The sequence below is a fragment of the Lineus longissimus genome, chromosome 1, assembly GCF_910592395.1.
Source record: "Lineus longissimus chromosome 1, tnLinLong1.2, whole genome shotgun sequence".
Classification (NCBI taxonomy): domain Eukaryota; kingdom Metazoa; phylum Nemertea; class Pilidiophora; order Heteronemertea; family Lineidae; genus Lineus; species Lineus longissimus.
In genome coordinates, this window is record NC_088308.1 from 813,361 (window position 1) to 828,072 (window position 14,712).

A 14,712-nucleotide genomic window follows, 5' to 3' on the forward strand; every position below is an offset into this window, starting at 1 on the left:
TAAAACCTACCATAAGGATAATCAGGCCTAACCCTCGGGTCATGCACCCTCGGGTCATGCACGCTTTGGCCCTCGGGTCATGCACGCTTTGGCCCTCGGGTCATGCACGCTTTGGCCCTCGGGTCATGCACGCTTTGGCCCTCGGGTCATGCACGCTTTGGCCCTCGGGTCATGCACGCTTTGGCCCTCGGGTCATGCACGCTTTGGCCCTCGGGTCATGCACGCTTTGGCCCTCGGGTCATGCACGCTTTGGCCCTCGGGTCATGCACGCTTTGGCCCTCGGGTCATGCACGCTTTGGCCCTCGGGTCATGCACGCTTTGGCCCTCGGGTCATGCACGCTTTGGCCCTCGGGTCATGCACGCTTTGGCCCTCGGGTCATGCACGCTTTGGCCCTCGGGTCATGCACGCTTTGGCCCTCGGGTCATGCACGCTTTGGCCCTCGGGTCATGCACGCTTTGGCCCTCGGGTCATGCACGCTTTGGCCCTCGTCTCATACATTTTTGATAATAAAGTCACTTTATTTAGTCATTTATTCAAGCTACGTATAGATGATATGAATAAGGCAAGTGAATGTTTTGATCCAGTTTTGTTTGGCAAGGCCTTGTGTAAATGGACATGAGGATTTCAGCAACAGCATTTACTAGTCTTGAAGATTGTCTCATGTGGTGACCACAACTGAAGTTGATATAGCCACACAGGAACCGTTCCCAACGTGGCTGTTCTCCGAGCTTCTCTGAGTCTGTTCTCTGAGCTTCTCTGAGTCTGTTCTCTGAGCATTCTCTGAGTCTGTTCTCTGAGCTTCTCTGAGTCTGTTCTCTGAGCATTCTCTGAGTCTGTTCTCTGAGCATTCTCTGAGTCTGTTCTCTGAGCTTCTTTGAGTCTGTTCTCTGAGCTTCTCTGAGTCTGTTCTCTGAGCTTCTCTGAGTCTGTTCTCTGAGCTTCTCTGAGTCTGTTCTCTGAGCTTCTCTGAGTCTGTTCTCTGAGCATTCTCTGAGTCTGTTCTCTAAGCACTCTCTGAGTCTGTTCTCTGAGCATTCTCTGAGTCTGTTCTCTGAGCATTCTCTGAGTCTGTTCTCTGAGCATTCTCTGAGTCTGTTCTCTGAGCTTCTCTGAGTCTGTTCTCTGAGCATTCTCTGAGTCTGTTCTCTGAGCTTCTCTGAGTCTGTTCTCTGAGCTTCTCTGAGTCTGTTCTCTGAGCTTCTCTGAGTCTGTTCTCTGAGCTTCTCTGAGTCTGTTCTCTGAGCTTCTCTGAGTCTGTTCTCTGAGCTTCTCTGAGTCTGTTCTCTGAGCTTCTCTGAGTCTGTTCTCTGAGCTTCTCTGAGTCTGTTCTCTGAGCTTCTTTGAGTCTGTTCTCTGAGCTTCTCTGAGTCTGTTCTCTGAGCTTCTCTGAGTCTGTTCTCTGAGCTTCTCTGAGTCTGTTCTCTGAGCTTCTCTGAGTCTGTTCTCTGAACTTCTCTGAGTCTGTTCTCTGAGCTTCTCTGAGTCTGTTCTCTGAGCATTCTCTGAGTCTGTTCTCTGAGCTTCTCTGAGTCTGTTCTCTGAGCTTCTCTGAGTCTGTTCTCTGAGCTTCTCTGAGTTTGTTCTCTGAGCTTCTCTGAGCCTGTTCTCTGAGCTTCTCTGAGTCTGTTCTCTGAGCTTCTCTGAGTCTGTTCTCTGAGCTTCTCTGAGTCTGTTCTCTGAGCATTCTCTGAGTCTGTTCTCTGAGCTTCTCTGAGTCTGTTCTCTGAACTTCTCTGAGTCTGTTCTCTGAGCTTCTCTGAGTCTGTTCTCTGAGCATTCTCTGAGTCTGTTCTCTGAGCTTCTCTGAGTCTGTTCTCTGAGCTTCTCTGAGTCTGTTCTCTGAGCTTCTCTGAGTCTGTTCTCTGAGCTTCTCTGAGTCTGTTCTCTGAGCATTCTCTGAGGCTGTTCTCTGAGCTTCTCTGAGTCTGTTCTCTGAGCTTCTCTGAGTCTGTTCTCTGAGCATTCTCTGAGTCTGTTCTCTGAGCTTCTCTGAGTCTGTTCTCTGAGCTTCTCTGAGTCTGTTCTCTGAGCTTCTCTGAGTCTGTTCTCTGAGCATTCTCTGAGTCTGTTCTCTGAGCTTCTCTGAGTCTGTTCTCTGAGCATTCTCTGAGTCTGTTCTCTGAGCTTCTCTGAGTCTGTTCTCTGAGCTTCTCTGAGTCTGTTCTCTGAGCTTCTCTGAGTCTGTTCTCTGAGCATTCTCTGAGTCTGTTCTCTGAGCATTCTCTGAGTCTGTTCTCTGAGCATTCTCTGAGTCTGTTCTCTGAGCATTCTCTGAGTCTGTTCTCTGAGCTTCTCTGAGTCTGTTCTCTGAGCATTCTCTGAGTCTGTTCTCTGAGTCTGTTCTCTGAGTCTATTCTCTTAGCTTCTCTGAGTCTGTTCTCTGAGCTTCTCTGAGTCTGTTCTCTGAGCTTCTCTGAGTCTGTTCTCTGAGCTTCTCTGAGTCTGTTCTCTGAGCTTCTCTGAGTCTGTTCTCTGAGCTTCTCTGAGTCTGTTCTCTGAGCTTCTCTGAGTCTGTTCTCTGAGCTTCTCTGAGTCTGTTCTCTGAGCTTCTCTGAGTCTGTTCTCTGAGCTTCTCTGAGTCTGTTCTCTGAGCATTCTCTGAGTCTGTTCTCTGAGCTTCTCTGAGTCTGTTCTCTGAGCATTCTCTGAGTCTGTTCTCTGAGCTTCTCTGAGTCTGTTCTCTGAGCTTCTTTGAGTCTGTTCTCTGAGCTTCTCTGAGTCTGTTCTCTGAGCTTCTCTGAGTCTGTTCTCTGAGCATTCTCTGAGTCTGTTCTCTGAGCTTCTCTGAGTCTGTTCTCTTAGCTTCTCTGAGTCTGTTCTCTGAGCTTCTCTGAGTCTGTTCTCTGAGCTTCTCTGAGTCTGTTCTCTGAGCATTCTCTGAGTCTGTTCTCTGAGCTTCACAGAGTCTGTTCTCTGAGCTTCTCTGAGTCTGTTCTCTGAGCTTCTCTGAGTCTGTTCTCTGAGCATTCACAGAGTCCCACATTTTGACCATTGATGACTAAACATTGCTCTCTATTGACCTCCGGACACCTGCACTGGACATACGGTGGCGTGGAGTGACCAGCTGTGGTCAATGTGGCACATGCTCCAATGTTGGCATAGTTGATAAGTAATCTGACCCCAGAGACTAACCTAGTCGGATCAAATGCGGGGGCCTGAATTAATTCCCCTGGTCCTCTCAACTGTAACTCCACAACCCTGACATCGTAATCATTTCTATTTAAGGGTGATGTATTGTAACCTGACCTTGTTTGATTGGGTGAGGGTGATCTGATTAACGATAAAGTGGTCTAACGATATTTAGCTGTTGGAGGCTTACATGTATTACCTACGCATACTTTCATAACATTACACCTTTGATAGCGATGGAGCCTGCCACAGCCGGTGCAGTGGTAATCAAATGTGGGCTACTGATATACTGTTGACACTTATTCAGCCGGTTTTGGTGCGTCTGTTTCACATAGGCCTATAGCGTGTAATATAGGCCTTTTGTACAGGCTCTCTAGATATTAAAGTAGCGTCCACACAGTATAAGAATATATGTAGTCTAGTCATAGAGACATTCTCAGTAAGTGATGAAGACACTTGTCAGGAACTGGTGTTGATGACCCTATCTCATCTGGTCCCCAGCTGGGCTGAGAAGGAGCCTCCAAAGAACATGGATCACAAAGGAAAACAAGCCTTGGATGAGTAACAAGAAGCCCGTAGTAGTTTGAATCTATTCACGATTTGCAAGTGAGAATTAGACCTTGAGACATGCACACAATGAGTAGACACACCAACCTGATGATTGTGAACCGTCTCTTTCTAAAGAGAAGGCAAACCATCAATAACAACGTCACATTTATGCCAACAATAGCCACCAAAGGTGTGTCACAACCCCGACCTATTTTCGACAACTTGCTAAAAGTTGTGCTCACTTCCACAGAAAACTGACTTCCGAGAAGGTCAGATTTTCCCCTCTCTATATTCAAAGTGTATGAATTTATCCTTGATGATAGTTTTAATGTAACTTTCTTTGGATCCACCAAGTTGAAATGCAAGTTCGAAGCCTTGAATCTAGGAGATGATAGTACAAATGCAATCCAAGTTGAGTTGCCTTCAAGTTCGAATGTCACATTGGCATTCGAGACTGTCCTCCTGAAGTCCTCTGTTCGGATGTACGAAAAATGAACCGTGGGGGTCTGACCTTGCCCTGTGGTGTAAACTGCTTGATATCTTCCTTCTGTCAAGTTCAAATGAAAACCATTTCCTAAGGTTTTATTGAACTTGTATTGGTAATTGTTAAAGAAAGCACTAGCATGTGTGAGGTTGCTTCCTCTTGTTAACCTCACATTGTCAATGACGAGTAAAGCGTCTGGGTTCAGCAGGACCAGGTGTCGCCGCCAGCTCAGTAATCCCATCTTGCTTGGATAGGACTTGGCAGCCTCTCCCTCCAAGTAGACGGTGTTGTCTTTCTGCTTCACTGATAGGATCTCCCCTCGTGCATGTTTGGAGTCTTCGTCCTGCAAGCCCAACCATTTACCACAATCACCGGCCTGTCCTCCCCATGACGGCGTGCAGGAACTACTATCACTGGGGTGAAACATTAAAACGTTATCCAAGTAAGTGAACTTATTTGCGTAAAGACCCTCTGTTATGAATGGTACACCATTTGGAGAAAATGTGAACGAGTTCTGATCAGGGTGTTCATGTCCCGGGTTGAAGTTGCGCCATCCCTCGCTCAACCAAGGTGGGCGTCTTGTCAGTCCGTGGGCCATGTCGTACACGGCTGTCCCATGTTTCTTTCCAGATTTGAAAGACAGAAATGTAGATACGGGACTGAGGTCCGTGCTGTAACCATAGGTTACCACGCCCCAGTCGGAAAAAACGTGCAGTGTATTTTCCCCATGGGCGAGAGGAGGCGTCGCTCCCAAAGTAGGGTCATACCAGATGAACTCTGTGTGGAGTGTTGAATACATTTGACTTGGTCCCGGTAGAAGATACGGATGCTTCGCCTTATTCTCCCTGATAGCTTTAGCTAACCAATTCCCACTCCCGTTCCTCATGACGAAACGGTCAAGGAAGACCAGCTGACTCTCTGGGCCATACCACCAACCAGCGCACGAGTCCGCTATCCCAACACTCCTGTAGTATCCCGGTAGAGTCGTGGCGTAATAAAACCAGAAATGCTCCTGCAGCCATGGACTCTGGAAATGTGAGATTCCGAAATGTCTGCTCACGATATGAGCGTACTGAGACAAGGAGCGCATCGTGTAAGACCCATAGGACACTGCCTCATTCAGAGACCCGTCTTTGACTTGATTGAGTAGGAACATCGTCCTCTCAAATTGCCCGACGGCTCTCTTAATCCACACACTTGCCTTCGCGTCATGCGGCTTTGAGACCAAACCTCCAACTAACAGCGCCAAGAGGTTGGTGGCAACATGATTTTGAATGTAGCTATGTCCCCACCAGCGACTAAAAGACGCATGATACAGCCCCTTCGTCACTGTTAGAATTTTATTCGTGTACAGTTGTTGCTTTTTGCGCCCAAACCGCGGGAATAAGAAGTCATACGCGGTTGCGAATCCAAGCAGTGAATGTGAGACTGGGACCTCGTCCGTCGGGGCAGATGCGACCAACCAGTTCGGGTAACTTGCCATCCTATCCATGGACACCTCAACGAACTTGAAAGCCTTCTCATCCTCCGGATACAGCAAGCAGTAGAACGCCATTACCGGCAGATTGTTCCCGTATCTCTCATTCCAGCGGGACCCGAACAACTCATGTGAGACGGGTGGAATGAATAATGACGGTTTCTGGAGGAAATCGTCGCGCGCTCTTTTTAGGTCTTTGGTGATATCCTGGTGTGTGGTGTTGGCTGCAATGCGGTACTTTACAATGTCACGTGCTTCAAAGAAGAGCATAGGGAAGTTTGTCTTGGTGACGTCGGACTGGTGGTCTAGTTTCTGAGGTCGGGATAGTTGCATGAGATTCGTCAGGACAAGCAGGGACAAAGAAAGTGCATAGTGCATGAATGGCGTCATCTTGACGTCCACGCGATCTCAGCCAGCAGCCTCCTCACAGCTCTCTCAGGACACCATCATTCGTTTCTTTCACCTAAGGGAAAGGAAACTATTATGAATGTTGATAATCATGGACAGTAAAACTATAAGTAATAATGAAGATAAGAAGTTTAAAGGTATTTGACCATAGTCGGCCAATGCCGGGCATCCCTCCTCGGTCATGTCAGTAGCTCACAGTGCTGTCCACTGGCAGCTGTTGAATTGTTATTTCACACAGTGTACACATCCGGTTGTTACCTGCATTAAGTATCGACATGATATTTGCCATTGGATTCACCCTTTGAAACGACATGTTTGAGTGACGAGAAACTTCACTGGTCACCCTACACCCGACAGATCAATAAGTGATGTCGACAGGCATGTTGTCCTGAAGTAAGGACACAGGCATGTTGTCTTGAAGTGAGGATACATTTTTCGTTGGCTTCTCTGACTTGGCATCGTCAAACCTATCTGGACGCATGAGGTATATCTAGTCTTGAATTAACGGAATGCTATTGCGCTCGACAACGTTGTAAGACGACCAGTGTGGAGTGGCAGTCTGCCGACAAAATGGAAGCTGTGTGGAGGAGACTAACGGGAATGATAGGCCTAATTGCTTTTTTTGCTTACCTCTTATTGCTTATCAACTGTTCTGTACGTGAAATCCCGGTTGAATGCAATATGCATGCCATCTAGCTGGTCACAGTTCCCTTATCAAATTGGCGGATTTAGATAGGACGCGTGTGTTCAGCCCCTCCACGACAAAGTACAGACCTTCCGAATATGTATATGTTGGGTAATTGGCAAGTTCAAGACACACTGTAAAAATGCACACGTAGTGCCAGTAATTTTAGGAACGAGGTCACGCAGTAGTCGACGTATTTGTTTTCGGAGCAATTAGTACGCTTTTTGTCATCATGATAGCGTTTGTGATATCTACAAACTATTGCCACATATAGGCCTACTACGCGTCACGTACATGTGAGGTGCGTGTAGAATGGGATATTTGTAGACCCTGTAACATCTGTGGTTGTTCCCCATGTGTCAGTGTTTCCAAACAATAGGCAGCTAGAGAGACCACGACTTTTCAATAGGGGGGATACACAGAAAAACTTGTCAATCTATTTTTGAGCGTTCCCAAACAATGAGGGGAAACACTCAAAAACAGAAACACTCAAAAACATTACACCGGTTTGTTTGTCCCCCTGCATTGTTTGATGCAAGGGGATGTCAATCAATATCATAGGCAGGAGCTAATATTAAACCAGGGCTACAAATAGCCCCATTCTACCTTACTAGCATACCCATGGAGCGGGCAAAGTTGAAAATATACATTAGTTAATTAAATGGGCACTATGATTGAGCTACATTAAATTTCTAACGTTACTGAAGTTTTATTAAAGGTTAAACACGAAATTAACTGCATTTAGGGACTTATTGCTGCTATCTACATGCAACCCCCAATAGATTGATTGGAGTATGCTATTTTGCACAATGCATTGAGACCAGTGACAGCAGGTCCTGTTCCAAATAAGGCCCTCACATGAGGAGAATATGCGTGAAGTTTGTGTATGCTTTTGAGAATGAGCGGAGCTCTCCAGTCGACGTGCTCTCTGAAAAGTTGTTATTTATTCTAAAACCACGAAGATATTCGACGTATGACACCCTCAGTGACACTCTTACGTAAGATCCAGACCTACGAAGCCAAAGGTTGCAAGAATTCGACGCATTTCCGAGGCCCAATTTTGAAACAAAAATCGCCTCCTATTTAGCGGCCACAACGCGCATTATAGTATAGATAGATATCCAAAGATCTGTAGCGGGTGCCTATACTATTCAGTCTCGCGTGTTCTATCTGGCAATCATAGACCGACCACCATCACGAATGGGGACCAATAACGGCAGCGGCCGAGAAGTCATGTCGTCCCCAAATCACCGCGCGGCGGGCCATACTCCGCGCAGCGATAGTAGTGTCGGGAGGCGTATGCTTTAATAGTGTGTCTGCTTTGGAGAATGCAGGTGGTTCAGTATCCGAGTTCATTCCAGTAGCCGTCGATTGGACTGTATATCGGCAGTGGGGTCACCACTGTCACTCTGCTGGGCGGGGGTGGATAAAATGGGCATGCTCCGGAGTACAGCGGTACACTTCCCCGGGTACACATCCACATATACGGGCCACACGGTTGTCCCCCGGGGGCTCTCCTCCGACAGAGAGAATAACCGCACCGCACCATACATGTACTCACATAACTCATAGAACAAGAAACTGTCGAAAATAATATTATCTTCCAGTTTACAGATTTTGATTTATGTCGATCAGTCGATCAATTCAATTCCGATAGAAGCAGATGGATGTTAATTCGAAAGATGACAAACTAGAAGCTATGAGATATGATCAAATTTATTGAAAAAGTACAAAAAGTGTCTTTGAGACGGTATGAATGAGACATACATGTTGTGACAGTGTCTTTGAGACGGTATGAATAAGACATACATGTTGTGACATCTAGAATAACTTCTTTATTATAGCACCTCAGTTTAGAGCACCTTGTTAACCCTCCATGGGTTCGAAACAGACACCTCCTGGATCCTGAATCCAATACAATATATACAAGTTATACAAGATATAGGCCTACTAGTTTTTCCGAGTTACTCCGTTCGTTATGTTTATGGTCCAGCAGACCTACGTAGAATCACTTTTGAGACGATGTTTACATCTTACAACTCAAAGTTGTTCCTCGGCAGTACCGATAGTCTCGGTGGCTCTTTCCGCCTCGCCCTCTATCGGGAGGGCAGTCGACTCTGGTAAGGGCTTGTCCTTGGTCTCTGGCAGGAAGGTGAAGACAAGGACGGCGCTGGTCACAGCCAGGATCGTGTAGACGGCGTACGGGATGGACCGGTGGTACATCATGCCCTGTGGAGTAAAAGAGGAACGGATTAGAGTCACTATTGGAGTGAAACTTTCTTCTCAGATTTCAGGACTTGAGGCCCGGTCCTCCAGACGACCGTGCTAGAGGTGGGTTAAAGCTAACGTGAAACGAGTAACCACATTTCAGCAACTTGGCCCTGGAGCCGGTTGCTCATCCGATTATCTGGTGTTCGTCCCTAACGCTGATTGAACAACTGGACCCTAGCCTTTATTTAACAAATTCTTCGTTCTGAGACCGCAACACTGAGTACATCCATGATAGGCTGTCGGATTTCTATGTCTCATGTTGGTATTCCGTTCTCGATCGACTGCCTGTAATCTGGTAATACCACCATCAGTGCTGTTTACCTAACTCACCAGGTATGATATCTGTGGAGTGACAGCCCCAGCCACTCTAGCGAACATGCTGCAAGCACCCATTCCGATGTTTCTACAACAGAAAATGGTGAACTGTCTCAATTTGGCGCAACTTGATTTCGGATTCTGGATCTGATCAGCTGTCACACTGACCTACGCCTGATTACAATGTCGTTTACCACGTGCCTATTGCACAGTTACGGCCATGTCGACAATCATGACCAAGGCAATATACCTCATCTATTGCTTTTGCAATTCTCGTAAATAAGTGCCAAGCATCACCGCCTGTCACACGGGTGACCAGGCGTAGAAGTCTGAAGGTCCTAAGATAGAAAGTCCGGGAAACGAAGGTACTTTAATTTCTTACATGCAGCTATTCATGGACATAGCAGCTATTTCAGACAAAACAAATTATATGTGAAAATTTTCACAGCGACTGCTTTAGACCCACCCTTTAGAATGGCTTACCTCATAAGCGTGGGATAAAGCTCACTGGAATAGATAGCAGCCAGCATCCAACAGGCATTGACGGCTCCCTTCCCGATGAGGACGAGCGCCCGGGTGAGGTTCGGGTGGTCCTCGTCCAGCCCTGTGCTGATGAAGACGAGCACGATACACATACACGTGCTCGGAATGACCATGTAGCCCACGAACGACCAGCGACGACCGAATCTTGAAGAGACAAAGCAACATCTGAACTTAGAGAAAGAACTGATTATAGGACGTTTGCAATATCGAGAGGCGGAGTGTGTTGAAAACCACCATCGTTATACCATGGAAAGACACTTTAACAACATTGAACATTTCCCGGCAACAGACGATAATATGGAGTTTACTTACCTTAGTCCTGTCAGAATGACGGTCCACGCAAAAGGCAGTGCCAACATTGGAGATATGAGAGTGTTGATGTAGAAGTTACCACTTAGGCTACCATATTGCGTTGATATGCCATAGAAAATTGTCGAACATGTGAACCTACAAGAAAACAAAGATATCATCTTATATCGAGGTATGCCGGCTGGCTTGGCCGGATTTAGTGGTCTCTGTGGGTAGAGAGGGTTACTATTGTCCTAGCTGCGATCTGCTCTTCACCCTGACTTAACATGTGAACAATAACACTATTGTCCCAGCTGCAATCTGCTCTTCACCCTGACTTACCATGTGAACAATAACACTATTGTCCTAGCTGCAATATGCTCTTCACCCTGACTTACCATGTGAACAATAACACTATTGTCCTAGCTGCAATCTGCTCTTCACCCTGACTTACCATGTGGACAACAACACTATTGTCCCAGCTGCAATCTGCTCTTCATCCTGACTTACCATGTGAACAATAACACTATTGTCCCAGCTGCAATATGCTCTTCACCCTGACTTACCATGTGGACAACAACACTATTGTCCTAGCTGCAATCTGCTCTTCACCCTGACTTACCATGTGGACAACAACACTATTGTCCTAGCTGCAATCTGCTCTTCACCCTGACTTACCATGTGGACAACAACACTATTGTCCTAGCTGCAATCTGCTCTTCACCCTGACTTACCATGTGAACAATAACACTATTGTCCCAGCTGCAATCTGCTCTTCACCCTGACTTACCATGTGAACAATAACACTATTGTCCTAGCTGCAATCTGCTCTTCACCCTGACTTACCATGTTAACAATAACTCTATTGTCCTAGCTGCAATCTGCTCTTCATCCTGACTTACCATGTGAACAATAACACTATTGTCCCAGCTGCAATCTGCTCTTCACCCTGACTTACCATGTGGACAACAACACTGTTGTCCCAGCTGCAATCTGCTCTTCATCCTGACTTACCATGTGGACAACGACACTATTGTCCCAGCTGCAATCTGCTCTTCACCCTGACTTACCATGTGAACAATAACACTATTGTCCTAGCTGCAATCTGCTCTTCACCCTGACTTAACATGTGAACAATAACACTATTGTCCCAGCTGCGATCTGCTCTCACCCTGACTTAACATGTGAACAATAACACTATTGTCCCAGCTGCAATCTGCTCTTCACCCTGACGTACCATGTGAACAATAACACTATTGTCCTAGCTGCAATCTGCTCTCACCCTGACTTAACATGTGAACAATAACACTATTGTCCTAGCTGCAATCTGCTCTTCACCCTGACTTACCATGTGAACAATAACACTATTGTCCTAGCTGCAATCTGCTCTTCACCCTGACTTACCATGTGAACAATAACACTATTGTCCCAGCTGCAATCTGCTCTTCACCCTGACTTACCATGTGGACAATAACACTATTGTCCTAGCTGCAATCTGCTCTTCACCCTGACTTACCATGTGAACAATAACACTATTGTCCTAGCTGCAATCTGCTCTTCACCCTGACTTACCATGTGGACAACAACACTATTGTCCTAGCTGCAATCTGCTCTTCACCCTGACTTACCATGTGAACAATAACACTATTGTCCCAGCTGCAATCTGCTCTTCACCCTGACTTACCATGTGAACAATAACACTACTGTCCTTGAAGCCACTTGCTTTCCCCTGAACAGGTCCAGGTAGCTGTACCGGTGCCGCCGGCTGTTCTCCTGGTTGTCCCGCAAGGCGATCGCCTTCAGGATGGTCAGGTCCGGCACCTCTTTACCATTACAGACAGCGATACGCTTCATGATGGCCTCTGCTTCGGCGAAACGTCCCTTCTGAATGAGCCATCGGACACTTTCAGGAACCCATCTGCAGAGGTAAAGTGGCCATTGTTAGTTTGTGCCCATTGAAGTGTCGTTGCTCTAGACTCTGCAGGGATTGATAGTTAGAGAGACTACGGATAACCTATATACAGGCGAGGTTACAAAACTGTCATTCACAGGCGAGGTTTTAACGGAAACCTTATTCACAGGCAAGGATTCCACGGACGGAAACCTCATTCAGAGGCAACTTGTTTTATCCGGGACTGGGTCTGCCCATAAAGTAAGATTTTGAAGCAGGTAATGGGCAAGGATTTTTTCCACATTAAACTTACATGATGATACAGAGAAGAAGGGGTGTTGTGGACAGTCCAGACACCAGCGCCTGGTAGCGCCAATCACCGAGTACGTAAGCCCAGAGGCACTGGAGGATGAGTCCCAGGACGAATAGGCTCAGAGATCCACAGAATGTCCGCCATTTTGGTCCGATGAACTCCATGGGCATGGTGGTGATGAGACACATGGTGCCACCTGGTAATGATATGAAATTGAAAAAGATATCGAAAACGAATGGTTTTGAACGTCACCCAATCAATAAAAAAACTGCCCAAAGCACCTCTTTAAGGGAGGAGGGGCTTATTGAGAGCACGACCAAGTGTCATACCAGTGACATACCTTAACAGAGGTGAATGCATCTCCGAATCCGGGAAGCTCAGTTGCGAGCTCTCTTGAACGGATACACCTTTGACCAACCTGGAGCCGTTAGGTTCCTATCCTCTATGCCTGATTCTCAATGTAAGGTACATAAGAGCACCTCTAATTAATCGGAAAACAAGGTAGAGTCGGAAAAAGAATTAGGAAGCGAGAAGGCAGCTTCAACTTGATAAACTCGTGTCAGACTGTTTACTTTTGAGGTTTTTGGCAATTTTCGGGTACGTTTTCATGGTATTGTCATTGAGCAGCACTGGAATCACCAGTGGCAAACAAGCGGGGACATGGATCAAGAAACAACGCAAATATTAGAACCAGGACTACTCACCAAGGCAGACACAGGCCAGGAACCTGGTGAAGATGTAGACCTGCCACGAACACGAGAGAGAGACTGCAGCTTGGATGAACATCATCCCGGACGCCACAGCCAACAGGGTCTTCTTGCGACCGAAAAGGTCCGCTAGCTGTCCAGTCAGGAGAGCCCCCAGGAGGACACCGAGCATCTGGATACTGACCGCCAGCTTCGGCACGTACGACAAGCCACATATTAGACCAAACTGGAAGAGAATAAAGTCGCATAAGATATGTATATATTACAAATGCATCCTTTCTCAAGAAAGCTTCTTTGGCGCTGAGTGCTGAGCTGTCACTGGCAAAAGGAAGTTGCAGCAGGTGACCCAGGCGCCGGGTCGCAGGAGCTGGGGGCCCGATTTTTGGTCTCTCCAGCCGAGCGGTCTTGTGAAAAGTGCTAGTATTAAAACCATGTGCGTATTGAGGAACTGTCTGATGAGGTGGCATTCGATTTCAACAGTAGTCATGGGAGGTCAGAATGGCCACTTATAGTAAAATACATGAACTAATGCTCATATCTGTAGTCTGTCGGTGAATACGCGAGCGGTACTGCGGCCTGCTGGTAGTCTATCATATCTGACGGCCGGTAGTGTTTTCTAACTCGGCCGTTAGGGTTTTATGCATGCATGCCTACCGCCATCACACTTGGCCTACTTGACGTTCGAGCTGATCGTAGTCTCATTCGGTTTTTTAGTGTGATAAGAGCAATCTCCCAAATGACCTCAGGCTTTATAGCCTACAGACCGAGCGATCATTGCTACTGTATATATACAATGTTTATATCAAATGGTGTTATTTGGCGAATTCGCCAATATTAGGCCTATTTGACCTTGAGTGTGACCAGGAATGAGAGGCAATACGGACCAAGTGTGCCATGAGGGTGCATTCCTTCATTGTGTTCAAGAACACGTCATCTCACTCACCTCGGAAACTATAGACGAAAACTGCCCAGAAAAGTTCACTTCTTCACACTCATCCCTTAACAAGTTACAACCGCCTGCTGTCCGATTCTCTGATGACGTCCCATTGTCCGAAAACAATAAAAACGACACATTCCCGTAACCATGATAACGAACACATTCCCATCCCGGGTTGGCGTTTGCGAATACGAAGAACATCATACACTGGCCTGTGCCGAGGTCCATCAAGGTGAGAATACTGAACAGGCGCATCTGGAAGAACCCAAACTCGCCCACCTCCTTTAACACCTCCTCGAACGTTGGTGCCTTGGTCGCATTGGAACGAATTGAACCGTTGGACAAAGCCTCCTTTAGCTTTCCCGGTTCCGGCATGGTCTTGTCTCTGGTTACCTAGCGTTAGGCCTATAGGGTGAACCAGACCCAGGTCAGTAACTAAGCGGCAAACCTTCCACTAACACCCCTCAGCTCACAGGTCGAGGTCCTCTAAATCACCACGCCGTCTTTGACTATCACGATCCAATGCTCTTATGTTAAAAAACAATGATTTCTTAACATATCATTCCGTCTATATAGTCAATAAATTTCTCTTTCTGACTTGATATTCTGGAAGATTGTCCACATCAAAAGTCAGGGATATCCAAATATAGGCCAATCAATATTCCATTCCAAGTCAACATCCATCGTGGCTTACTCGCAATGAATGATCTACTC

At 46.7% G+C, this 14,712-nt stretch overlaps 2 protein-coding genes across 2 annotated transcripts; both read right to left on the reverse strand.

Moving 5' to 3' along the window:
* Positions 1-3,301: 3,301 nt before the first annotated feature.
* On the reverse strand, positions 3,302-6,812 carry LOC135483374 (dermatan-sulfate epimerase-like protein). Its single transcript, XM_064764226.1, has 2 exons — positions 6,679-6,812; positions 3,302-6,103 (listed from the first exon to the last, which is right to left on the reverse strand). The coding sequence occupies exon 2, from the start codon at positions 6,028-6,030 to the stop codon at positions 3,724-3,726; it is 2,307 nt and encodes a 768-aa protein (XP_064620296.1). The 5' UTR covers positions 6,031-6,103; positions 6,679-6,812; the 3' UTR covers positions 3,302-3,723.
* A 1,619-nt stretch (positions 6,813-8,431) lies between these two features.
* Positions 8,432-14,712, reverse strand: LOC135483408 (solute carrier family 22 member 15-like). The gene is made up of 8 exons (XM_064764291.1): positions 14,005-14,712; positions 13,059-13,287; positions 12,355-12,550; positions 11,835-12,068; positions 10,175-10,309; positions 9,803-10,006; positions 9,335-9,407; positions 8,432-8,962 (listed from the first exon to the last, which is right to left on the reverse strand). The coding sequence occupies exons 1-8, from the start codon at positions 14,371-14,373 to the stop codon at positions 8,774-8,776; spliced, it is 1,629 nt and encodes a 542-aa protein (XP_064620361.1). The 5' UTR covers positions 14,374-14,712; the 3' UTR covers positions 8,432-8,773.

Excerpts from the sequence above, each read along its gene's own strand:
- LOC135483374 (XM_064764226.1), bottom strand. The coding sequence starts at position 6,030 with ATGACGCCATTCATGCACTATGCACTTTCTTTGTCCCTGCTTGTCCTG.
- LOC135483408 (XM_064764291.1), bottom strand. The coding sequence starts at position 14,373 with ATGCCGGAACCGGGAAAGCTAAAGGAGGCTTTGTCCAACGGTTCAATT. Across the intron at positions 12,069-12,354 it reads CTTCTTCTCTGTATCATCAT|ATGGGTTCCTGAAAGTGTCC; the intron begins GTAAGTTTAATG and ends TTACCTCTGCAG. Across the intron at positions 10,007-10,174 it reads GTCATTCTGACAGGACTAAG|ATTCGGTCGTCGCTGGTCGT; the intron begins GTAAGTAAACTC and ends TGTCTCTTCAAG.